The sequence below is a fragment of the Chanos chanos genome, chromosome 1, assembly GCF_902362185.1.
Source record: "Chanos chanos chromosome 1, fChaCha1.1, whole genome shotgun sequence".
Taxonomy (NCBI): Eukaryota; Metazoa; Chordata; class Actinopteri; order Gonorynchiformes; family Chanidae; genus Chanos; species Chanos chanos.
The window spans coordinates 4,482,989-4,506,540 of NC_044495.1; the positions used below are offsets into that span (position 1 = coordinate 4,482,989).

The 23,552-nt window shown below is 41.2% G+C and overlaps 3 protein-coding genes across 3 annotated transcripts; 2 read left to right on the forward strand and 1 right to left on the reverse strand.

Annotated features, from left to right (window-relative positions):
- Positions 1-334: 334 nt before the first annotated feature.
- tpp1 (tripeptidyl peptidase I) lies at positions 335-6,890 on the forward strand. The gene is made up of 13 exons (XM_030783715.1): positions 335-416; positions 842-913; positions 1,016-1,155; positions 1,347-1,497; positions 2,232-2,353; positions 2,468-2,643; positions 3,144-3,342; positions 3,907-4,095; positions 4,450-4,522; positions 4,885-5,005; positions 5,444-5,602; positions 5,770-5,895; positions 6,633-6,890. The coding sequence occupies exons 1-13, from the start codon at positions 406-408 to the stop codon at positions 6,771-6,773; spliced, it is 1,680 nt and encodes a 559-aa protein (XP_030639575.1). The 5' UTR covers positions 335-405; the 3' UTR covers positions 6,774-6,890.
- A 2,195-nt stretch (positions 6,891-9,085) lies between these two features.
- Positions 9,086-13,574, reverse strand: yy1a (YY1 transcription factor a). Its single transcript, XM_030776074.1, has 5 exons — positions 12,960-13,574; positions 11,270-11,432; positions 10,500-10,560; positions 10,010-10,168; positions 9,086-9,576 (listed from the first exon to the last, which is right to left on the reverse strand). The coding sequence occupies exons 1-5, from the start codon at positions 13,465-13,467 to the stop codon at positions 9,394-9,396; spliced, it is 1,074 nt and encodes a 357-aa protein (XP_030631934.1). The 5' UTR covers positions 13,468-13,574; the 3' UTR covers positions 9,086-9,393.
- Positions 13,575-15,164: 1,590 nt separating this feature from the next.
- degs2 (delta(4)-desaturase, sphingolipid 2) lies at positions 15,165-22,264 on the forward strand. The gene is made up of 3 exons (XM_030783097.1): positions 15,165-15,246; positions 20,318-21,060; positions 22,049-22,264. Exons 1-3 carry the CDS (start codon positions 15,165-15,167, stop codon positions 22,190-22,192), a joined length of 969 nt encoding a protein of 322 aa, XP_030638957.1. The 3' UTR covers positions 22,193-22,264.
- The last annotated feature ends 1,288 nt before the right edge of the window (positions 22,265-23,552 follow it).

The window sequence follows — 23,552 nt, forward strand, 5'->3', positions numbered from 1 at the left end:
GCTGACTAAGGCGTATATGAATATTCTCTAGACAGTGCACAATGGCCTATGCTTTGAATGGGGGACAGAATAATTATTCTGAGTCTCGTTTTGCAAGTCATCACCGGTCTGCAAAAGACATTTAGTCCCCACGCTGCGACAAGTACTTATCGTTCACGTGTCTAAATGAATGTACAGGTCAGCACTAGAGGACAAAGCGTGTACCTTTTCGGTACTGTTGAATTTTGTTTTTCTGGCGATAGTCTACACACAATTCCAGCAAAGCGTGATAAGTTCTCCAAACTCTCCCTGAGAAAGATCAGCTGAGTATCATGTGATCGTCACATGACCAAAACTCAGGAAGATAGCAGGTTGACATTGCCGGAGATCTGTATTTGCCTTGCCTTGTTCCTTCATGTCACAATAATGCAGTTTCTGTAAGTATCATGTAACGTTTTAATATCTCCAGCTTTGATTACTGTGGGTGTCACTGTCTAAAGCGTCAGCTTTTGATAACATGCACTTTCCAAGGGGACACCATAACAGTTTACTATTATTTGTCCTGTACTGCAGGAAACCAGACACTCACAGTTCTTGTGGACTTACCGAGCATAGTTGTGGCTTGCTACAGTGATTGTTTGTTTGTTCTTTGTTGCAACAGTTGGTGTGTTGGTCTGTTGTGATAACGGTTTTCGAATAGAACTCCTTATCAGGAGACCTCGGGTGCAACGTCTTGTGAAGTCTTTGTTTTACTGCTTGCTTTCAAAGCATAATGAAGACTACTGTTTGATATAGTGAGACAAAATATGTTTGGGAAATTCCTTAATTCTGTTTATTTGGTTTATATGAATTCTGTTTACAGGGTGGCAATTTTCACAGTCATTTGCTCAGGGTTTGCGCATGCAGCCTATCTCGAGGCAGATCAAGACACGACGTGAGTAAGCTATATAGAGTTATCAACAATTGTTTCTCGAAGCTTGGTTTTAAGGTCCGTGATTGACCTTGTTACCAATGTCTTTCAAATTTTTTTTATCAGAGTGCCTGAGGACTGGGTCCATGCTGGTCGCGTTAGTCCCGTGGAAGAAGTGGAGCTAACGTTTGCTCTCAAACAGCAAAATGTGGAACGGCTGAGGGAGCTCCTCCAACAAGTGTCAGATCCGGACTCGGACCAGTATGGTACGAAACGCTTTATTTAAGACAGGCTTCGATGATGACTTAAGGAAACCTTTTTCACTTTCTTGACTAATTTCCTTTATCTTCTTTCCTTTCCTGCTCTTTTCTCTTCTCCTTCTCTCCTCCTCCCTTTTCTCTCTTGCCCCCCCCCGTTCCTTTCTTGCTCTTCCAAAACGCTCTCCTGTTTTTTTTAGGGAAGTATTTGACCCTGGAGGAAGTCACGTCCCTTGTTCGTCCCTCTGACTTGACCCAGAAAGCAATTCTGCTTTGGCTCAACAGTCATGGAGTGACAAACTGTCACACGGTTCTGACTCAGGACTTTCTACAGTGTCTCATGCCTGTCCAGTGAGCACTTCCCCGGTCATATGTCTGATTCACCTTTAGTCACAATTTATTAACCATTTGTAAGCATTACTTGTTAATAATGATTAATAATAAATAATAAATAGGTAAATAATTACAAAAATATTAATATATATTAAATGCAGCTTGCATTTAAGGTAAGGATGATGATTTCAGTGGATTGGGTAACTTCAGTTCCTCACTGATGTGGTAAATCTCAAAGGTATTTTAACTGTTATCCTGATAGAGTGAGAAAAGTATACAACTTACCACTTATAAATGTGTTATGAGATTAATTTTTGAATAGTATCATAACTACAAAAACTAAACTAACTAAATAACTGTAGACTAAACTAAGCAGTGTCACAGTGGAGCTGTCCTCTAGAGCAGTGTTTCTCAATCCTGCTCCTGGGGGACGACCCCCCCCCCCAGATTGGGACTCACTGTTCTAGAGTCCCAATCTGAAAAGATTTAAAATGAACACTTGGACACAAACTATCGAACACTTGGACAGGAAAACATGCAAAGACAATGTCTCATTTAATACTGCAGTATGAGTATCATCTTCCCAGAGTATCCTACATACGGCATAGAATATCACCTTCAAACCAAGCGAAATGTAACGTGATACAAGGGCATCACAGGCAGCCCATGGGTTTGAGTAATAAGTATTGAACTGTTGACGGTGATTGTCGTGTTAAGCGTGTGTGAGCCTGATCGATCTTCCTCCTGCACAGGGTGGCAGAGATGTTACTCCCAGGCAGTGAGTTTCACCGTTACACCAGAGGAGACCGTTCGCTGATCAGGTCCGCCTCTCCCTACGCTGTTCACAATGACGTGTCGCAGCACCTGGACTTTGGTGGGTTTCCCGCGAGAACTTTTCAAAAAAAGATGCGGGACTTCGTGAAGTCACGGGTCGACGCCCTCCTTGTCCGACCGATCTAAGAGGACGTTAAATGATTTTGTGTTCTAGTGGGCGGGGTTCACCGTTTCCCGCCGAAGTCAGAGGTGGGGAAGAGCTGGAGTGGGAGGAGACAGACCAGTCCAGGTTTCCACCTCGGGGTGACACCCGCCGTTCTCAGGAGCCGCTACAACCTGACGGCCGCCGACGTCGGCTCCGCCGCAAACAACAGCCAGGCGGTCGCCCAGGTACGCTTGTGCTAGATCGTTACTGTGTTAGCTATAGCAGAGCTGCAGTACGCACGATGATGAAGCTCAGTTCATGTGGTCGTGAGGAACTGTCTGCAGGGTCGAGGAACAGTTGGTAGGCCAGGGGAACAGCCGTTAAGCTTGAAGAACAGTCAGAGGGCTCAGTGGTGTTGCTTAGAAGTGTTGCCGTGACACCTTAAAGACCTTTGCCAACAACTGTTCAATGTTCCAGTTTAATTATGATGTAGTGATAAATTCTCTGTATTATCATCCCCACTGGCATACTTTCATAATGTCATTAAAAAATTCACTTTTATTTGTGTGTGAGGAACAGTCTTGTATCAAGCTTATCTGATCAGCATTAAACCACCTCAGCAAAATCTGTCACAAGACCTGTTTTTGCTAATTGTATTAAACATAAGTCAGCTTCATCAATAGCTGTACTGTTTTTGTTATAATACATCGTAACATTACCCAGGCTTTCTCTTTGATCTGCACAGTTCTTGGAGCAGTTCTATCACCCAGCGGACCTGGCGGAGTTCATGACCATGTTTGGGGGTGGATTTAAGCACCTGTCGGTGGTTGATAAAGTGGTTGGGAAGCAGGGTGGAGGAAAGGCAGGGATCGAGGCCAGTCTGGACGTGGAGTACATCATGAGCTCCGGAGCCAATATCTCCACCTGGGTCTTTACTAACCCTGGTTAGAAAAACATGCAATCTCTCCTGGCGCAAAATGACACATGCACAAACATTTTGTTTGGTTTACCCCCCCCCCCCCCCCCCCCCCCCCAAATAGAGTGCACAGTTCAGCATGCAATATGCAATAGCTCCTTTGGGCTTATTGACTGTAAAATGCAGGCCCTGGTTTGGTGTTTGAAGAATCGCTTTTCTGATTTCGCCATCTTTCTCTATTTGGGAAGCTTTTGACACATCACCAAGCTGATGATTCAGTTCCCCTGATGACTTTTGTAGAATTGATACACATAAATATGCTGGATTTTATGGCATTTCTCATTTAGTTTTTGAAGTGCGTTGAGGAAGATTAACCAGTCATGAAAGCTTTTACGATTAAAACAGTGCGCTGATCCAGAGGTAGGAAGCAGGAAGACTGTAAACAACAAATTGTTTGTTTATCTGTTGACAAGGTGATCGTAATTGGCCTTTGCCAGTTACACAGTCGTTCTCACTCGCTGATGAATATGACGGTGTAATGTATTTTTTAGCGTGTATTTTTCGTTTTTTTTTCTTTTGTCCTGCCTCACAGGTCGGCACGAGTCCCAGGAGCCTTTTCTGCAGTGGATGCTGTTGCTTAGCAACATTTCCTCCATCCCTTGGGTCCACACCATCAGCTACGGGGATGATGAGGACAGCCTGTCAGCGGCGTACATGGATCGCATCAACGCAGAGTTCATGAAGGCCGGGGTCAGGGGGATATCCATGCTCTTCGCCTCCGGTAAGTCCCACAAGTCCATGACTTATCGCCCTGTTGTGTCCATGACTTTTCTCCTGATTTTTTTTTGTGTTCCGTCGACTCTGTCCACCCCAGAACATCTTAATGTCTGTGCACTGAGTGAGGATATGCAGCTTTTGGGGGGGGGGGTTTTGATCCTTGTAATAGATAATATGAATAGGAATTGCCCTTAAGCCATATAGCAAAGTGTTAAAATTGGTCATAGGAAAGATGTGTGTTTATTTGACAAACAGTAAGTGTTGGAATATGAAGAGTTCTCACTGAATAAAGACATACAGTACCTGTTTTTTTTTTTTTTTTCTTTTTTTTTAATTCAAATAAATGTTTCCCTTTTAGGTGACAGTGGAGCTGGGTGTCGACACATGGACCGTGGAGTGAACGTTTTCAGGCCGAGTTTCCCCGCCTCAAGGTATAAGACTCCGCCCATGGGAACAAGCTAACATTTTAACAAAGACTTTCTCTCTCATTCTCATTGTCTGGACTTCTCCTACGCAGCCTACTGATGACGTTGGCCAAAAACTTGTAAACCATCTTTTGTCTGGCCACACCAGATTTTTTTCCAACTAGTACAACCAGTTCGTCATTCTGGCTTTCATCCATGTCGTACATTGCTCAACTCTTAAAATGTAATTCAGTGCTTAGGCAAATCATAATGCACGCTCAGGCAAATTACATATCAAAGAGTTTACAATATATATCCCAGTTGTATGTATAGGAATGCCTTGTCCACATTTTATAATGAGGAGACGCATCCGTCTCGTGTTCTTTCAGTCCCTATGTGACCACGGTGGGCGGAACTTCATTCAAGAACCCTTACAAAATAACCTATGAGGTGACAGATTACATCAGTGGGGGTGGCTTCAGCAATGTCTTCGCTATGCCCGACTATCAGGTAAACGTCACACACGAACAGCATGAATACATACCGCCTCAGAATGAATTATGAACTTGGGGGGATTATAGTCCATTCAGAGTAATAATGGATTTTGTTTGGGTTCCTTAGCATGTTTTTTAAAATGACAGCTTTATGGAGCTGAGTTTGACATAGCACTTACCAGAGTCACTGTTTGGAGAGACTGAAATTCTTCAGACATTTTATGATTACTAGTACACACAGTGTGATGCTTCCTTTAGTAAATCTGATCAAAAAATTTTTACTTTCCAGAATCAGCTATTTAAAGATAATGAACGCATATTACTAAGTTTTTTAAGCTGATAGAGATTTGACCTGTTCCCCATGTGTGATGTGTGGTCTGTTCCTCTGTATGTGATGTGTGGTCCGTCCCCTGCGTGTGATGTGTGGTTTGTTCCCTGTGTGTAACGTGTACAGGTCAGTGCTGTAAACAGCTATCTGAAAGGTGTCCAGTCTCTCCCGCCTGTCTCATATTACAACGCCAGTGGAAGAGCTTATCCCGACATCGCCGCTCTGTCTGATAACTACTGGGTCGTCTCCAACCGGGTCCCCATCCCCTGGGTGTCCGGAACATCGGTGAGTGAAGCTTGACCGAGACAGAGAGAGAGCGAGTGAGTGTGTGTGTGAGTTAGAGAGAAAAAGAGGGCAGTGTTGTTTTTTGACTTCTTCAGGAATCTGTCGTTCTGTTTTAAATCTGGAGATTTGACAGTGTCGTTTCCCGTCTCGTTCTGTCTGTTTCTCAGGCCTCTACGCCGGTGTTTGGTGGAATCCTGTCCCTCATTAATGACCAGCGTTTTCTGAAGGGTCTTCCCTCTCTGGGGTTCCTCAACCCTCGGCTTTATAAGCTACAGGGCCGCGCTCTCTTTGACGTAAGTCGCACAGTCCAGCCACTGCCACGGCAGACCATGCGTGATATTTTATTAATCTGTTGTCTTACTGTTCTGACACGCTAGTCATCTCTCAAAAATTCACAAAGTAATTGAGTTGCAGATAGCTACAGCTAGCTGCCCTGAGATGTACACACTTATGCTTATTTTAATGAACATTTTACCTAAGAAACAGAGTTACACAGTAAGCAAAGTTATATTACTTGACTTGTTACTTGATATATGACTTGGATTTAAATTTATTGGATTTAAATTTAAAACTGGATGTAAACCGGGGCTTTTTGGGAAATGGATATATTAGTGCAAATATATTTATTTAGATATTTTGCTAGAGTTTGTGCAGAGTTTTCACCTTCGTAATCAACTTCAGCTGTCAGACATTTGTTTACTGTGACAATACAAAACAATAACAAAACAATAACTAGAAATACAATTTGACAGTAGGTTCATATCCAGCACAGGTTGGAAAAGAAAAAAGTATTGCAAAGCATTTTGTCTGCATAATTAATGTCTCTCTCTCTCTCACTCTCACTCTCACTCTCACTCTCACTCTCACTCTCTCTCTCTCTCTCTCACACTCTCACTCTCACTCTCACTCTCTCTCTCTCTCTCACTCTCACTCTCACTCTCACTCTCACTCTCACTCTCACTCTCACTCTCTCTCTCTCTCTCTCTCTCTCTCTCCCTCTCCCTCCGTATCCACTCTGGATCTGCTCCAGGTCACAGAGGGCTGTCACCTGAGCTGTTTGGATGAAAAAGTCCAGGGGAAAGGCTTCTGTGCCTCCCCCTCATGGGATCCGGTCACGGGGTGGGGAACCCCAAATTACCCCGCCCTCCTCAAAGCTCTGCTGGAGAAATAATCGCCCCCCCCCCCCCCCCCCACACCCTCCTGAATCAACTTGGCTGTAAACTCCTACCTGCATTATAATGTGCTCGTCCGCAATCGCCCAGATGTCAATCAAACGATCTGGACATGTTAAAAAAAAAAAGGGACTTTTTCTGTTTCAAAGTTTATCCTCTCAGGTTCTTAGATGACAATAGTCGCAACGTTTATTTTCAGTTGTTTTAAACTTGCACTAAAAGTTAGGTACGACTGCCAAAAAGCTCAAACCAATCGTGTCTACATTTGAGAAGGTATGCATACAAAACTCTTTAACAATAATATCCATTATGGCCTAATTTTAAAGATCTCATTTGAAATTGTGTTTTATGCGCTGAGTGTCTCTGTAAATCTCATGGGACATTACAGAGTTGTTTTAAGCATAAGGATGCAGATTTGAATTTGAAGTTGAGATGAAGACCTGCTGATTTCCTCTGCGGCTCTGTTCCTTCACTGGGCACTGGTTTAAATTCAGGCCTGACTCTCGTGGGGAGAGCTGGCTGGAGTTGGAACAGAACGAACAGAGTACCTTTTGTTTTTAAAAGATGATTCAGTTCACGGTTCACATGCCAGTGAATTGTTTTCCTTTTTATTTTAAGAAGATGTTTATTGACATTTAAGGGTCTCCGAGGCATTTTTTTAAAGAATTGATGCTGATGATGATGATGATGATGATGATGATGATGCTGCAATATGACTGCAAAGGCTGTTGAGAACTCTAATAAAATTTTATTTTGAACTCTGTTGTGTTTTGGTTTCAAACATGCCTTACATATCAAGATATTTCATAGTAAACACAAAACAGCTGTCTTTAATTGAACAGTAACTATTCAGAGCATGTAGGCACGTTTATTTTATATTTTATAAATCGTGCCTGGGGAATTCTGATTTTCAGGATTGCTGTATGTAAGTTGAAGACCATTATGCATGATGCGGCTGTCTTGTACATTCTGGACGCGTGCAGATTCGTAATCACATGCAGTCTATCTCTGCCCTCTGCACCACGAGCTCAGCCACCCTGTCCACGCAGTCATGCAGAACAGATTTCACTGATGAAGTCTGAGATGGAATAAAATTGGTAATTTTTCCCTCCGAGGTCGTGAACGTTGCATGTCCTCATATTTTTGACACAGGCAGCGACTGTCAAATTCCTGGTTCTGCATGTCAGTACCCACAATGCTTTTCACTGCTTTCATGTTTGTTTTGCCTTTTTTTTTTTTTTTTTTTTTAACTGTGGTGTTGTAAACAAAGAGTTCTAGAATTTTATCGCAAAATAATTCAGAATGATGACTCTAAATGATTAAGTCACTAAAACAGAGCTCAAGTAGAGAGACTGGCAAAAATAATTGAAATATTCATGCGTTACAGACACCACAGAGTGTTTCATTCAGTCCACTCCCTACATGACAATGTTTTCTGCTTTGTTTTCCCTGCCAGTCCGCTGGCAGTATTCTCTCTAAACAGCGTACCAGATACATTCAGGTATGAAGACGTATGCGATTGACTTTCGCACTCATCCAATTTTTTTTATTAATTCTTGGAACTTAACTAATGAAGAATGTGCTAAGCATTCTGCTGGGGCCTGCTTTAATTGTTTGTTAACTTCTCACATTGTCATTTCTGAGAGTATTGCTGTTCGTAATGAACACAGGCAGTAAAGACGTCCCAGCTGTGTTCGGATGGTACAAATAAACAACCTCAGGATCCCTGGAAAGCCGTGGGTGTGCTATGCATTAAGGGACGAAACTCATATTGAATAAAACTGTTTTAATAAGTTCTTTCTTAACACAGTCTAATTAGCAGCTCTATAATCGACATGATTCCAAAGCAATTTATCTTACAGTTATACAAAACGAGATACCTGTAAAAGGGTACCTCTCCCGAAAAGGGTTTTTTTTTTTTGTTTTTTTTTAAACACAGAGGGAAAACAGAACAAAAATAGTGTAACTATACCTCCCCACCTAAAAGAGGAGCAAATGGCAAGGTATATGCAACTTATAAGACAAAACTAATTTAAGTCAAGTGTACAATATGCACACTGAGAGGACAAAGAAAAGAAACAGAGGACTGTCTTTCCTCAAGGACAGACAACTGAGCAATTTTAGGTAAAAATCACATTCTTTGGGCTCTGCAGTATAAATAGTTTGTCTGTAGATGTTGCAGGTCCACAAATTCACATCTTCCACACGAAGAAAGTTTTGTTTTTCTACCAGAAGGGTTTAAAAAGAAAAAAAAAAAAAAAGAAGAAGAAGAAGCCATGCGCTCTCTCTCTCTCTTTTTTTTTTTCTCTCTCTCTCTCTCTCGCCCCCCCATTCTGGTGTGTTATCAGAGAACGCTGGGGTGGTTATTTTTGAACATTCATCATTCACTTCCCCATAAACATGTCCAGAAAAAAAAAGAACCAACAACAACAAGAACAAAAAAAACAAACCTGTCTCGTAAATCTACCTTAAAACATCTGCCTATAAACAAAGTACAAAAGAGAATTTGCGTTTTTTTTGTTTTTTGTTTTAAAGGAGGATTTGTTGCGGTTGCAGTACTAGGTTTTGTTTGTTTGTTTGTTTGTTTGTTTTGTCTCCGGCGTCCCACGTAGAGCCAGATCACTGGTTGTTTTTGGCTTTGGCGTGTGTTAAGATGTGAGACTTGAGGTTGGTGGACTGAGCAAACTTCTTACTGCAGCCATCGAACGGACAAACATACGGCCTGTCTCCAGTGTGAATCCGCACGTGCGTGCGCAAGTTAAAGTCCAGAGAGAAACGCTTCCCGCAACCTTCAAATGTGCACTGCAGGAGAAACGAAACAGAGAAAAAATCCATCAACTGAAAAACACAGAGACATTTAAAAGAAGAAACAAAAACAGTGGGAATCTACACACGAATAGTTACGAATACACACAAACATTTGAAAGTTACCTAATGTGCGACAGACATGACAACCCCTTTAAATCAAGTAGTTCCAGGCCAAAAATTTGAGTTTTAGACAGTAAAGTTCTCAATATTGTTTTTATTTCAGTTAATGGTCAGAGTTTTAAAACATACACAGACCACAAGGGGAGTGATTTCTTTTACAAAAGAACTAGTTCTTCTCCATGGGTTATGGATGTTCTCTGTCCACTCTTTGCAACCTGGACTGTGTGTGTTTGGTTTTCAAGGTTTGTTTGTTTGTTTGTTTGTTTGTTTGTTTTAAAGAGTTTTGTTGCAAGCGAGGCAAGCCTACCTGGAAAGGTTTTTCTCCTGTGTGAACCAGCTGGTGTCGTTTCAGTTTGGAGCTTTCCACGAAAGCTTTGCCGCACTCCGCACAGACGTGCACCCGTGGGCCGTGGGTGTGCAAGTGCTTCCTCATCGCCGAATTGTCCCGGAACATTTTCGTGCACCCCTGTGAAACCGCGAACGATTAGGCTAACCACGAGAGTGACCAACGTCAAAATGACACTTTCACGCAATCACCACTGATCATTACCAGTGAATCTGGCTGGTTGATGTCAAATTATAAAGGTAATAGCACCACTAGGGGAGGGGCATAAACACAGAAATCTGCCTAAAACATCATCTCTGGTTCAGTCGTATAATGGGATTGACTTTGTATCAAAATAAGTAAGGGGCCTTCTCTAATGACTTAGTTTGTGAGGTATGAGATTTGCCTGAGCAGGTGAATGTGTAGTAAAATGAACCTATGTCAAAATACAACACACGTGGAAGATTCCTACCTTGTGGGGACATGCTATTGTTCTCGGGGCGTCGTCCTCCTTCACTTTCCGAGGCTTCATTCTATAAAACACACACAGACAGGGTGATAGACATTTTGGAAACCATATAACATTGTAACACTGGGAGTTGTAGTTCTTTTAGGTCACAACTGGGAGAATTTTCCTTATTTTGACATACCAGTAAAAAAAACCCCAAAACAAATAAAACCGTCTTATATGTTGTGAACTTTAAAGGGCAATACTATGTACCCCAAAACAACAAGTACAACCTGCATTCAACTGTTTTTCTTTCCTTATTATGTTCTCTCTTTCTTTATAAGAGAAGTTAACCAATGCTCTTGGAGTGACTGTTATTAGGTAAGAAAATACAGGAAACAAATGTCCCTATTTTCATCTGGTGACCTATGGCAAACAACATTACTCCAACAAATATATCCCAAAAAGTCCTTTTCTAATCCTTATCCATACAGCTCAAAATAAGGGACTAAACAGAGAGTGCCTGAGAAGAGCGTTACAAATTATCTACACGTTTAAATCCATATAAATCCAGATTTTAATCCATATAAACCCTGTCCTGTCTTGTCCAAAGGGTCCTTTTCCCCATTAAACTGCTGTAATCATTAGAGTCTAAATTTCTCAGTGAAGCAGACAAGAGCAGTCACAGACCTCTTCACGTGGGCGCAAACAGACGGCAGAGGGGCACAGTTCACAAGCTTACAGTGAGTTTGGTGACTTGCTGCAGTCTATGAAAGGAGTATCCCGGTACCTACCTGGCAAACTCCGCAAGCTGTTTGGGGTCGGACAGGTCGATTCCCGGGATGCCCCCGGGCGGGAGTTTCTTCCCCGTCATGTACTCCGAGTAATCTGGGGGAGAGTTCTCACCGATAATCTGCTCTTCCACCATCGATTCATCCTCGACGTCCTTTTTGTCATCTAGGATGAAGTGCAGAATTGTTTTGGAGTTGCCGCATGACAATTTAGATTTTTGACTTGACAACTGCCAAATCAGCTTTTTTTTTCTCTCTCCAAGGAGGTACACCGCAAAGCAGAATTTCTCGACTGGCCACATTACCCAAATCAAATGTCAGAACCACCCAACAGGACAAAAGCTAAGGAACATTACTACTGAGAAGCCTTGATTTACACTTAAAGATTCTTAGTTGGCTGAGAACTACATTCTAGGATGCAGCAGTCATTCGGGATATCAAAATAAACGAAAGAGGAAGAACAGGCAAAACACGAAAGTAACAGGTAAACCGTAATCTGATAGTAACTCAGAAGGTGACGAGTTCAGATTCACACGCATCAAGGCTCCTGCTACACTGCGCATGTCAGTTTAAAATCATCTAGCGTCAGACTCTTTCCACTACACAGGGAAAAAAAGATGACTAAACTTGTTTATTTTCGCTGATAGACAGGTCTAGTGAAATTGTCTTAGAGAGGCTCTGGTGCGAACTGAGTAAAATGCTTGTACAGAGAGTGAAAGCAAATTATGGTTGAAAAGTTACTGACAGGTAATAATTCGAGTGTTATAGGGCAGTTTACTCCGATCAGTCTGTGACAAATGGCTTCGCTCCCCGTAATACGCGTTGTGGAAGACAGAAATAAACTTAAAAGAAACAACATAAAGTTAATAATAAACAAAGAGCAGATACATGACCTCTGACGTTGTTCACACAACACCAACCTACGATAATACTATTTTCGATAATATCTTATCAAGTTAGCAACAATCTTACTTGTGAAATTTTTAAACACAGCGTATGGTACCTTAAATTCAGGTCTAAACCAGAAGGTATGAGATGAGAAACAAGATCAATGTATGATTTCAGTATCTTAAATCGCAATGTTCTGTTAACAAAACCACTTGCTTTATGAGTCTATAGACAAATATATAGGACGTCCGTTAAAAACACGTCACTTAACGATTACAGAAATAATGCAACTCGGGTCCTTCATTATGTGCACTAGCCCCAAAGTCGGATTACGTTACAAACACGCTCCTAAAACAGCTCTCATGTGTCGTCCTGTGTTTAGGGGCTGCGTGCTTTGCATGAGCTGTGTTTGAGAAACTGCGCCACTGCGGCCTAGCAGCCAGCACCAGAGGGCTCTCTCAATCCGCTCCTACCCGGCGCTGCCGCCATCTTCCCCCGGCAACGGCAGCGCCATATTTTCGGGACGCCATATTTGTCTGGGGGAATATGGCGGCGCCCATCAACACTTAAAAACATGGCTTCCCATCAAAACAAAAACATTTGAGACACGGCACAAGCAAGACTGTTTATTTGTTGAGTCGTGAAACTTTTACTTGACAGCAGGCCAAAAAACAATCAGACACGCTGCGTCTGGAAAGCACCTTGAAACCCGTGCAAGGCCCCTGATTTGGAAGCGTACACAAGAGAACAATGTAACTGAACTTAGGATTTGCGCTTTTCGTAGTTTAACTAACTTGGTACTTACCCGAAGCCCACATCGTAACCGAAAATTCCCCTTCCAAAGTCTTTATCTGTACTTGTTTCTGTTCCCATTTTCTACCGCTTGCGTCTCCAGCAGTCAAGTAGCTTTTTTTACTCGCCCTCTTTCCGCCGCCGGAACCTTTTTTCACGCGTCCAGTCGAGCTCTTCCCTGCAACTGTGACCAAAGTCTGTTCAATATATTCTTCCTCGGCAACCGGGACGGGAATAAGTATTTGGTCCTCAAACCCATCGTCTGCTCGCAGGTCTGAGTCATCGCCGCCTACTACCTCCTCCCGGGTCTGGACTAATATCACCTCTTGATGATGCTGATGAACATTGTTTGGATCATCCGTGACCAAGGGCTGTAAGGCAATCATAGGCTGATGTTCGCCGTCCTCTCCACCGACCACTGTTGTCTCTATAGTCTCCACTTCGATCTCATGGAGTTCAACTATCTCCGCTGGCATTTCGCCGCCGTCCGCTTCAATGTACAGTGTATCGCCAGATGCCATTTCTCTGACTTTTTTGTACAATCTACCTCCACTAACTACTTTCCAGTCTCTATTCCTCCTTCCGGCGGCGTCGCCCCCTCCTCGAGCACTCCACAAAACACAGCTCAACACCGTCCTGCACAGACACCCATCTCCACTGGCTCTTCACTAACTGACTACGTCTCGCGCGACTTTGCGAGAGTTTTTTTTTTTTGCAAGCTTGTTGATAGTAACGACGTTTCACATACAATAATTACTTATATGTAACGATATATGCTTGTTAAACAGTGGTCCGTAATCAAAACCTTGAACAACGTCTAGCATCTACAAATATTTACTTCTGTGTATGTTTGCCCTTTAAGAGTTGAGTTGCCGGGAACATTTATGCTGCCGCGCGGGTGTGTTGTTTGTATATGTACATATTGTATGAAGGTGGGTGATTCGCTCCTTAATTAGGTCATCTCTCTGTAAACTAGGTGGTGGTGTAATGAATCGTGTGGATGAGTTCAGTCAACTCAACATATATAAGCGTACATACACACTCATTAACCAAGTGTAACTTTTGCTCAAAGAAACTATTTCTTGCACCTTGCCTGGTTCTTGGCTGTTTTAAGCGTTCTGCCCATGTCTTCATTCAAACGGACTCAATTTACTCATGTGGACCCTCCTCCCGCCCATTTGGTAATGATTAGCCTCAGAATCTCTCTACCCCGTCCTAATACACCGCCTTCCTCAGTCTTATTTTATGACATTGTTTCGGCAATATTATGTATGTATTTAAGTCATGAAGCACAGCAGGGAGCCTGTTTAACCAGTTATACATTCAAAACAAAGTATATTTTAATCAATTAAAATAATCAATATTTTTATTTTAGTTATTCTTTTTATTTTAATTTTGCTTCTGATGTGTCGACTGCTTCTTGATATAAACATGCTTATGTATTATTCCGCCAGTTAATATGGTTAGTGATTAGATGCATTTTAAATGTGTGAACCTGCGCCACCTTGTGGTCATCTCTTTTTTTTTTAGGCTTATGTGCACTATGACGGTATACATTAATGACAGGCCGTCTATCAATGTGCATTAAATTATTCATCAAAAGCATGATGAAAAAAACGCGTTAGCCCGAACGTGATTTACGTGGGAAACTTGCTCTTCATTCATTTACGTTCAGGAAAGTTGGGTAATCAGAGCTTTTGACGAAGTGGAGCAATTTCATTTTTGTTTTTTTGTTTTTAAATACTTGACACAGTTCTGTTTTTACATTCAACACTGAATCAAGTTTCAAGTTTCAAGTTTTATTGTCATTTACTAGATACAAATTGTAGACATCATTATCAGCAATGAAATTCTTGGGCTTGGGGCCAGCTCAGCTTGCAAGAGTAGCAGTTAAATAACAACAATAATATAATAAAGAACAATAAAAAACAATCAGGTATTATCCCTTCCGTATTCTATCTCACGTAAAATGTAAGCGTTTCAGTTAGTTTCAAAGTCTCACTGAGGAACGCAGTATTGTATGTGTTTACTGTCATTTCAAAGCTTGAAGTTCTACTGGCTTTATCACTGAGGAGTGGATGTGGGCGGTGTTGACGGTTAAGGCTGGTCGCCTGGACTCATCTGACACCTTCGCCTTCATTAGGGCGTGTTCGAAACTAGTGAAGTCGGCATGATACCACCTGAGCGCCACAGGGCACGCCGCTGCTGAAGGTGTAAAATGGGAAAGGCAGGTGGACGTGGGGATTTTGAATGGGTTTACGATGAACAACCGCACACATGGAGAAGAAAAGAAATATTAGGTACGTAAACTGGGGACGAATTTAAAATCAGTCCGACTGAAAAAGTAAACTTAAAACTTTTTTTGTCATAGATCTCAAATACGACTTTGTAGCCAATTGTATTGTATTGTATTGGTTTGTTGTACTCCAGCGTTTTAAGTCGAGCTGACCTGTCTGAACAGTGTCCGCAACACTCTCTGTCACGTATTTCGTTTTGTCATTATTTGATAATTATTTTTGATGGCACAGAGTGACCACGTCGCGATATTCTAGGCTCCTACTTCCTCTTGAACTATTTCATATCAGTCCCCAAACAAAACCCACTGTATATAATTGAAACATTAAAGTTAGTTACTTAGTCCTTGTACCGTATAACTAATGAAAAGTACAATTATTAATTACACTTAAGACGAAATGGTGTCATTTGGTTAGTTTCACGGAAGTATGCGCTTGGTTTCAAAACCACAAGGTGCGCTCTTCTCTGTGGTTGCGGTACTTGACATGCCGCGTTTAATGTTCATTGAATTTGCCTTAAAAGCCTGTCACACCACCCGACTGTGTTCACTTATTTTCATACTTTTAGCTCTTGGTCAACCTTAATGAATCGGATCAATTTCACATTCCACGTAGGGAATGAATGGGAGGGAGTGTATGTTCTGTAGCAGACAATACCATTGCATTAACCCACCCTGGGTCTCTTGTTATATGTAAACTGATTTACTACAGAGGCTTGCCCGCCTTTAAAATGTAGAACAATGGCAGCGTGGTTCAGGTGGAAATGACGAGGCTCACGGGTCTGCGTGGTAACAAGACACACAATAGTCCTCGAATTGTAAACACTAGTGATAGCACGCATCATAGGTGGGTTATGTTACAGTTTAGGACTTTAAACCGATCCTCATTTCCATTTTCCTATTATTATTATTATTATTATTATTATTACTTTTATGTTTATCGTGCCTCCAAATTAGTTTGTGCTGAAAGATGTGTTACCGACGTTAATTAGAACAGGAGATCCCTCCACTGTGTTCTGACTCTGTCCAGTGTTTTTCCATTTGTGGTGGAAAAATTAAGCTCCGCGAAATTGTTAAGTGAGATGGGTAGTTTTACACCTCCAGGTCCTGAAATATTAATCAGTTTTCTTTTATTATCTCTTCAGCATTCCACAGGGTATAATGCAGTTTACATGACGCTGCTGCGATGTGGCCATCCATGAAATTCTGTCTTAATGTTACAACTTCATGAGGGTGGTGTAACATAGCGGCAGTATAAGGACATTTAACGGTCACACGTTTCTTTGTTACGTCATTGCTCTATTTTATGACTGAATCAAGCACACTTCTGTCTTATTGCAATGATGACATTGCACAGAGATATAATGACAACAACAGGTTCAAAAACTAAACCACGAGCTGGCCTTAATCCAGATTAGTTACCAGTAACAACGGCAACAACGAACAACGATGCCTAGCTTTATTTACATAGCATATTTCATACATGCAGCCCCAGGGGCAAGATAAAAACACTGACCAAAAAGAGACGCAGTGTAAGGGAGCAAAAATTCACAAGGGATGAGATTGATAAAAGAGAATAGAGCATGACCACAGATACAAGCAACAGTAGTTAAAGAAAGAAAGAAACAGTAAAATTGCAAAACTATAATAAAAGACTTCAGTATGTTATGGTTTTACAATGATTTTACCTAGGTTTTGAAACTACTTGATGCCAATACCCGATAACATTATAATGGGGTAGAGTTCAGTAACTTGGCTGGAAAAAAACAGAACACAGGTTTACTTCTGTTTTTACATGTATCCCAAGACACACCCAGTGATGTTAAACAACAGTTAAAAACACATTCAGAAACTCTCAAATGTATATAAAGGTGTTGGCACCATTAACAACTGTAAAATAAAAAAAGGAAAGATTAGAATGTAAATATCTGATGGGAGGGAAAGAAATTAATCTAGTTAAGAATTAGGAAGTTGCTGCAATGCAACTAAGGCAGGTGAAAAAAGTTTTCTGTTTCAGATATACATTAGAACACTAAACGTGGCATTCTAAAGAAGTTTCATTCTATTTGTGGCTGTCTTCAGCAAACTGGAGATGAAAGATAAACAGTACTCCAGATGACTAAGGACAAAGCAGCGTGTTAGCATTTCAGCGTCTTCCAGCACATGAAAGGGTCAAACTATGTGCAGTATTCCTCAAATGAAGAAGCACAGTTGTAGTGATCTGATCAGTGGGGTATATACAACATAGATCAGAGTGTAGAATAAGCCCAAGACACCTGACTATAGGTTTAATCAGTAATGCAAGGTAGCCTCCAGCTTTTTTGTGCATCTGTGTGGAATTTCAGTCTTTTTTTTATTTTTGTTCATCCAGTGTACAATGCAACTGAGAGTATTCAGCAAAGGACTGTTAGAACATGACATCATCATCAACAACAGAGATGTGCAATTATTCTCGCTACACCTTGGCACCACGCAAATTGGCATCATGGCAACAGCTGGCATAAAAGAGACAGTGAGCGATTAGCAACGGACCAAGAGTAGATCCTTGTGGGACTCCACAAGCAATGTTATGCTATGTATTAAGCTATATTATTTTTAGAAATATAGTTACAAACACTGATAAAGTATAGTTTCCTAGTTACATATGAGTAAAAGCAGTGTAAGGTTATTTTTTTTCAGCTCTGAGGGTGGCGGATTAGTGTATTATTATCTATTTTTTAAAAAAAAATTGAAATTCCTGTCAGCATTCATTCTAAGACTGTTCATAACTTTCATCCCATTTCTCTTAGTGCTTCGATCAGTGATTTTTGTTACTGAGAAGTCAAGTAGCTAATTGCTTAAAAGTTTACTTTAGCAGGGTAGGTGATGAGAACAGATGTGGGTTTTTCCAGTACAGAACTGTTTATGTGAATCAGACCTTTTTTAAAAAAATAAAAAAGAAAAGAAGAAGTGGCACATGTGAATCGAATCAAAGTTCTGTAATGATATTGCACCAGAGAGTGGGAGTTGTTTATCTGCAATGCCGACGTGTCAATCATTCACTTGTACTTCACCGGCATGAACCAGCTGCCACCCACAGCAAAGCTGGTTCGATCCTTAACGGCAAGGTTTGGATTGGATTGACAGAATTCGTTGTTTCAATTCCAAGGGTTAATGGAAAATGATTTTTCAGCAGCACGAGGAATTTATGACATCACTCACTGTTGGCAGGTACATTTCCAAAGTAACTGATGAGTGTGTGATGCTTAGTACAAATGACCAAGGCATAAATGGCTTACTTTATGGTTCTTTTTTATGGTGTGTAGTTACTTATTTACCAAGTTACTGTTTAAAGAACTGCTGATCACAATCAAACATCAAAATGGTTTTAGGATCCAAACACCCATGTGATTATTTGGTGCGTGTTGGAAACAAGATCAGAAGCCTTCAAGACTTTAACCATGTTGTGTGCTCGGTCATGTTGTATGTATCTATTAGAAGGTGTTGCTGTTGCTATGACGCCCGGGATCACGGTTTACCTATGAGAGCATAAGTGTTATCTCGTTAGTTCAGTGCAGGCTAAGGACACAAATAGGTGGGACAAGGGAAGAATCAATGCATCCATGACAACCAGTATAATGCAAAAAACGCATAGAGGCTCGTCGTGTTTTGTTTCAGCACTGTTAGCACAAAACGAACTGAATACATGTTTACGCTAACATCTCGACTCACAAATGAAAGTCTGTGTTTTGAGTCGCTATTTGATCTAAAGAGTCAGTGAGTCATTTTGTTTGTCAGATAAAACAGAAGACCCTTGGCTATTTAATCTAGATAAGAGCTTTAATCATGTAATGCCAGCCACTGACTTAGGTTTTCTCATTGACTATATTGGAGAACTGTATAGATAAAGTGTTCAGTCCCTCTGCAGCAAGCAGAGTTTTGCATCCGAATGCAAAGCAGAAGAAGAGAGCTTCCTGTTTCCATTTGCATGAATGGCAGTCTAGTGAAATCATGGTGTAATCGTAAAGGTAGTAGGACTTTGTCGGCTGCTTTTCATTGAATTTGCGCTTTGTCGTTTAAGTTCATTACAATCGCTTTCGGGCCACGGAAAAGATTTGTGAAAAGAAAAAGAAAAAAAATCAGCACCATACTTCAGCAGTGCTAATTTGCAAAGGCTGTGTGTCGAGGGGGATGCAGGTCCCACTGGAGAGAGACCAAAAATCTGCTTGAGTTGCCATGAACTGCTTTGCACCAGCTGTTTGGTTTATATTGACAGAGTTAAGCACAGGGGAGCCGTGCTAAGGCCCCAGGAGGTTGTGAGGAACACAGTAGGGTTTATTAACAATATGTTACTTTTCTGAGAAGAATACTTCAACTCAAAATAGACATGAATGTGTCTTTGCACCTCGAAAACCACTCTTCTTCTTACACGTACGTGGAAAATAAAAACCCCTGTTTATGGTTGATTGGCTAATACTTAGCTTTGTGTAATTACAAAAAAAAATAAATAATACCGTGAACACATACTGTAATCTTGTGATAGTCGTCATGAGAAAAAATTGTGTAATTGTGACCACAAAGATAGTCAAAGGGTCAGCTAAAGGTCTTTACTCCTCCCAGTTCTACCACTGCAGTCTCCCACATCTTCCATTTTGGCACTGGGTTCTACTCTCATCCTCTCTCTAAACAGACAATTCCATTTTTACAGTCACAGAGTTCAGTTATGCTAGGAAGTGTTGTGATTGAAAAAAGTCATTATTACAGTCAACGTTGACTTCCATGAGCAGAAGTACATATCGATTTAGTACAAACAAAAAAAAAAAAATTCCCCACACCCCGTGACTGGTGCTGAACTTCCGTGTGAACTTAAAGACTTAAAACACACTGATCTTGTAAAACATTTACCACAAATGGGAGTTTTACAGACTAAAAGCATTGTTTGATAACAAGGATCAATTTTTAAGCAGAAAAGGAAAAAGACAAACCCACACTGCATCCTTAAATTTTAACTGCAGTGGCAACACACCTCAAACATATGATCACTGAAATTCCTTTCATTCTAATATTTATTTGTTAATTTTTTTTTTAACTCTCTCCAGCAAAGTATCCTGAAATCAAGTCCCTGATGGGCCATGATCCACAGTTGAAATGGGTTGTGTCGGGGATGGTCCTTACCCAGCTCCTGGCGTGTTACATGGTTCATGACCTCTCCTGGAAATGGGTGTTTTTCTGGGCGTACGCCTTCGGAGGCTGCATTAACCACTCCCTGACGCTCGCAATCCATGACATCTCTCACAACGTGGCGTTCGGGAACAAGCAGGCGCGCTGGAACCGCTGGTTCGCCATGTTCGCCAACCTGCCCATCGGTCTGCCTTACTCGGCCTCGTTCAAGAAGTACCACATCGACCACCATCGGTACCTGGGCGGCGACGGCCTAGACGTCGACGTCCCCACTGACCTCGAGGGCTGGTTCTTCTGCACCCCGCCGCGGAAGCTCCTCTGGCTCTTCCTCCAGCCTTTCTTTTATGCGTTGCGCCCCCTTGTGGTGAACCCCAAACCTGTTACCAGGCTGGAGATGCTGAATGCGGTTGTCCAGTTTGTGGCTGACATCGTCATCTACTACCTGTGGGGCCTAAAGCCTATTGTTTATCTCATTTCCGGGTCAATTCTGTGCATGGGAATCCATCCAATCTCTGGACACTTCATTGCCGAGCATTACATGTTCCTGAAAGGCCATGAGACCTACTCCTATTACGGCCCCCTGAACCTCATCACGTTTAACGTGGGCTACCACATGGAACATCACGACTTCCCCAGCATCCCCGGAAGTAAACTGCCCATGGTGAGTTGGCCGCGTTCCAGAAAGACGTTGCAAAATGTTTCAGCATGTGAGTCATAATGTCTGCTTTGAATAAGCGAAGGATTTGTAGTCCTATTGTTTTTTTTTGTTAAAATTTAACAGTTATAGCTTCAAAATTTTTGTTTTGTTTTTGTAATAGCTTAAAAGAAATTTTCAAATATTTGGCATATTACACACACACACACACACACACACACACACATACACACACACACACACACACACTGGGATGTGGGATTCAGCCTGTAGAATGGGGAAGCCTGTGTAATTAGCAGATCTTCAGTGCATCTCACTGTAATCACCAAATACCAGCGGTCTTCCCTGTAACTCTGTTAGTCCAGCAGGACACGACCAAGTCCTCTACTGCAGCAAGTTTCTGTTGGTTTGAAACAACTTAACGAAGGATGAAGGCAGGGCCATCCTTATGACTTTTCTTTAAAAAAAAAAAAAAGAAAAAGTTTTGTTTTAAAAATCAAAAATTTCTGAAAAATCAGGCCTCTGATCTTCCCCATGTTTTGACGGTAAATATTGATTCGAGGTCACATGGGAATATGTGAGAGATTAATTGTCAGTGACACCAACAAGAAACTCCAGTGTGCATCTTACCGAGGGCTTGGCCACAGACTGAGATAAGGCCGATCTAATCAGATTGACGAGAGCAGTCATCTGATCGAACTCCCTTTGCTATTTTTTTAAATGAATATTTGGTTAAAATCTTAATACACCTAAAGATTTAAATTAGATGCTTTCAGCGGTATCTGGAGGACCTTGAACGGTAAATAATCTTTTTGCGCTGTCTTGACATCAGTTAGGTATGATTTCTGGTAATTGGACATAGTTATTCCATGCTCCAGTATGCCCTAATAGTACAAAGATACAGAACGGAGTGATTGGAGCTAATGTCAGCAGCGTCTGGAATCGGTCTATACTTGTTTGCCGATGTTGTTTTTCACTTCTTTTTGATTGACAGGTGAAGAAAATTGCAGCAGAGTACTACGACACCTTGCCCCAGCATACGTCTTGGATTCGTGTGTTGTGGGACTTCGTGTTTGATGACAGCATTGGGCCCTATTCCAGAATCAAACGCGAATACAAACTCGTCAAACAAGAGTAACATGTCAGATATTTTTGCTTAAGCTGTTAGCTGTGTCATATCTGGTTTGCCGTTACAAACACCAGTCCACAACGTTCCTCCCCCCCCATCTCTCACAGAAATCGCTTTGATACTGGAAACCACATCTCCGTGGTAACGAGGCATTAGGCATTTTATATGTATATATATATATATATATATAGTCTAAGCACTGTTTAAGGTCAAGGGATGTTTGGCTATATTCACTTAAATTAGTCATTTTAGAATATACTGTTTATTAACGATTATTTATCCATCACTCTTCGAATGTACAGATTATCGCGTAAATTTGACATGACTCTTAGCGCAGCTGTTTTTGTGTTGAAAGAACAAATCAGACGTATACTATAGCATTTCAGAAATAATTCTTGCAGAAGTAGACCAGACGGTCCTCTAAAAAAGTATTCATAGGTTATTCGATAGCTTACTCTTGATGGAAACGGGCTTTAAACATCGGCCTCCAAAAAGCGGAGATGAAAGGTGGGCGTGTCGTGCCTTTTGTTTGTGAAGCTTGAGAACTGCTTTTCAACGTTTAGTTTACTCATCCTCTTCTTCACGTGTTCCCTAAAGGAAGAAAACTTGACTGCACCCATCTGTAAATGAACGCGTGTGTTATGTGAATTATTATTTTAAGCCGTGTCAATGCGACCACTGTGATCCTCGATTATCAGAGCGTTAAATATCATTCAAAACTGAATTAATTTAACAGGTGTGAAGAATGAATCTGTGTTAAGTGTAAATGTTACATCTGTCGTATCTTAACATTTGCAGTTAATTAAAATAAGATCAATGAACGACGAAAAACAGTTTGCCAATGGTCATTTCTCTTTTGTTATGGAATAAAAAAAAAAATATTTCTGTGTGACACAAAGGAAGCACGAGACACATTGAGTCAGTTAAGGTGGCAGACCAGGGTCTGGGTTCATGGTTTTATTCAAATTTCACCTGACAACTCTTTTTCAAAATCAGGGTGTAACCTAATCAAAGCCAGACACGTTTGGAAGTGTTCAACACTACACCCCGAGTCCTTGGAGCCAATTCACTTTTTTTTTTCTTTTTCTTTTCTTTTTTTTTCTTTTAAATAACTCGTTTTCACTTAACAGTTGTACAGTTGACTTTTTTTTTGTTGTTTGTTTGTTTGTTTTCACAAGGTTAATTCAAAGGAAAACCACTAATGCCTTCACACAACCAGTCAAAGTTCAAACTTAAAAATATTCCAGTGAACTTATAATTTTGTGCTGACAAAAAAAAGAGAAAAGATAAAGAGGTCTTTAAAAACTCTTCTTCTGAGGTCAGACGACTCCAAAGCAAAAGAAATTAGCCAAACAAATTAGCCAAATGT

Bases quoted from the DNA above. Each gene is read 5' to 3' on its own strand.
- yy1a (XM_030776074.1), bottom strand. From the start codon at position 13,467: ATGGCATCTGGCGATACACTGTACATTGAAGCGGACGGCGGCGAAATG. The intron at 11,433-12,959 runs GTAAGTACCAAG...ACTTCATCCTAG, and splicing joins GGTTACGATGTGGGCTTCGG to ATGACAAAAAGGACGTCGAG. The intron at 10,169-10,499 runs GTAGGAATCTTC...GCGGTTTCACAG, and splicing joins CAATAGCATGTCCCCACAAG to GGGTGCACGAAAATGTTCCG.
- degs2 (XM_030783097.1), top strand. From the start codon at position 15,165: ATGGGAAAGGCAGGTGGACGTGGGGATTTTGAATGGGTTTACGATGAA. The intron at 15,247-20,317 runs GTACGTAAACTG...AACTCTCTCCAG, and splicing joins GAGAAGAAAAGAAATATTAG to CAAAGTATCCTGAAATCAAG. The intron at 21,061-22,048 runs GTGAGTTGGCCG...TTTGATTGACAG, and splicing joins CCGGAAGTAAACTGCCCATG to GTGAAGAAAATTGCAGCAGA.
- tpp1 (XM_030783715.1), top strand. The intron at 2,644-3,143 runs GTACGCTTGTGC...TGATCTGCACAG, and splicing joins ACAGCCAGGCGGTCGCCCAG to TTCTTGGAGCAGTTCTATCA. The intron at 5,896-6,632 runs GTAAGTCGCACA...GATCTGCTCCAG, and splicing joins AGGGCCGCGCTCTCTTTGAC to GTCACAGAGGGCTGTCACCT.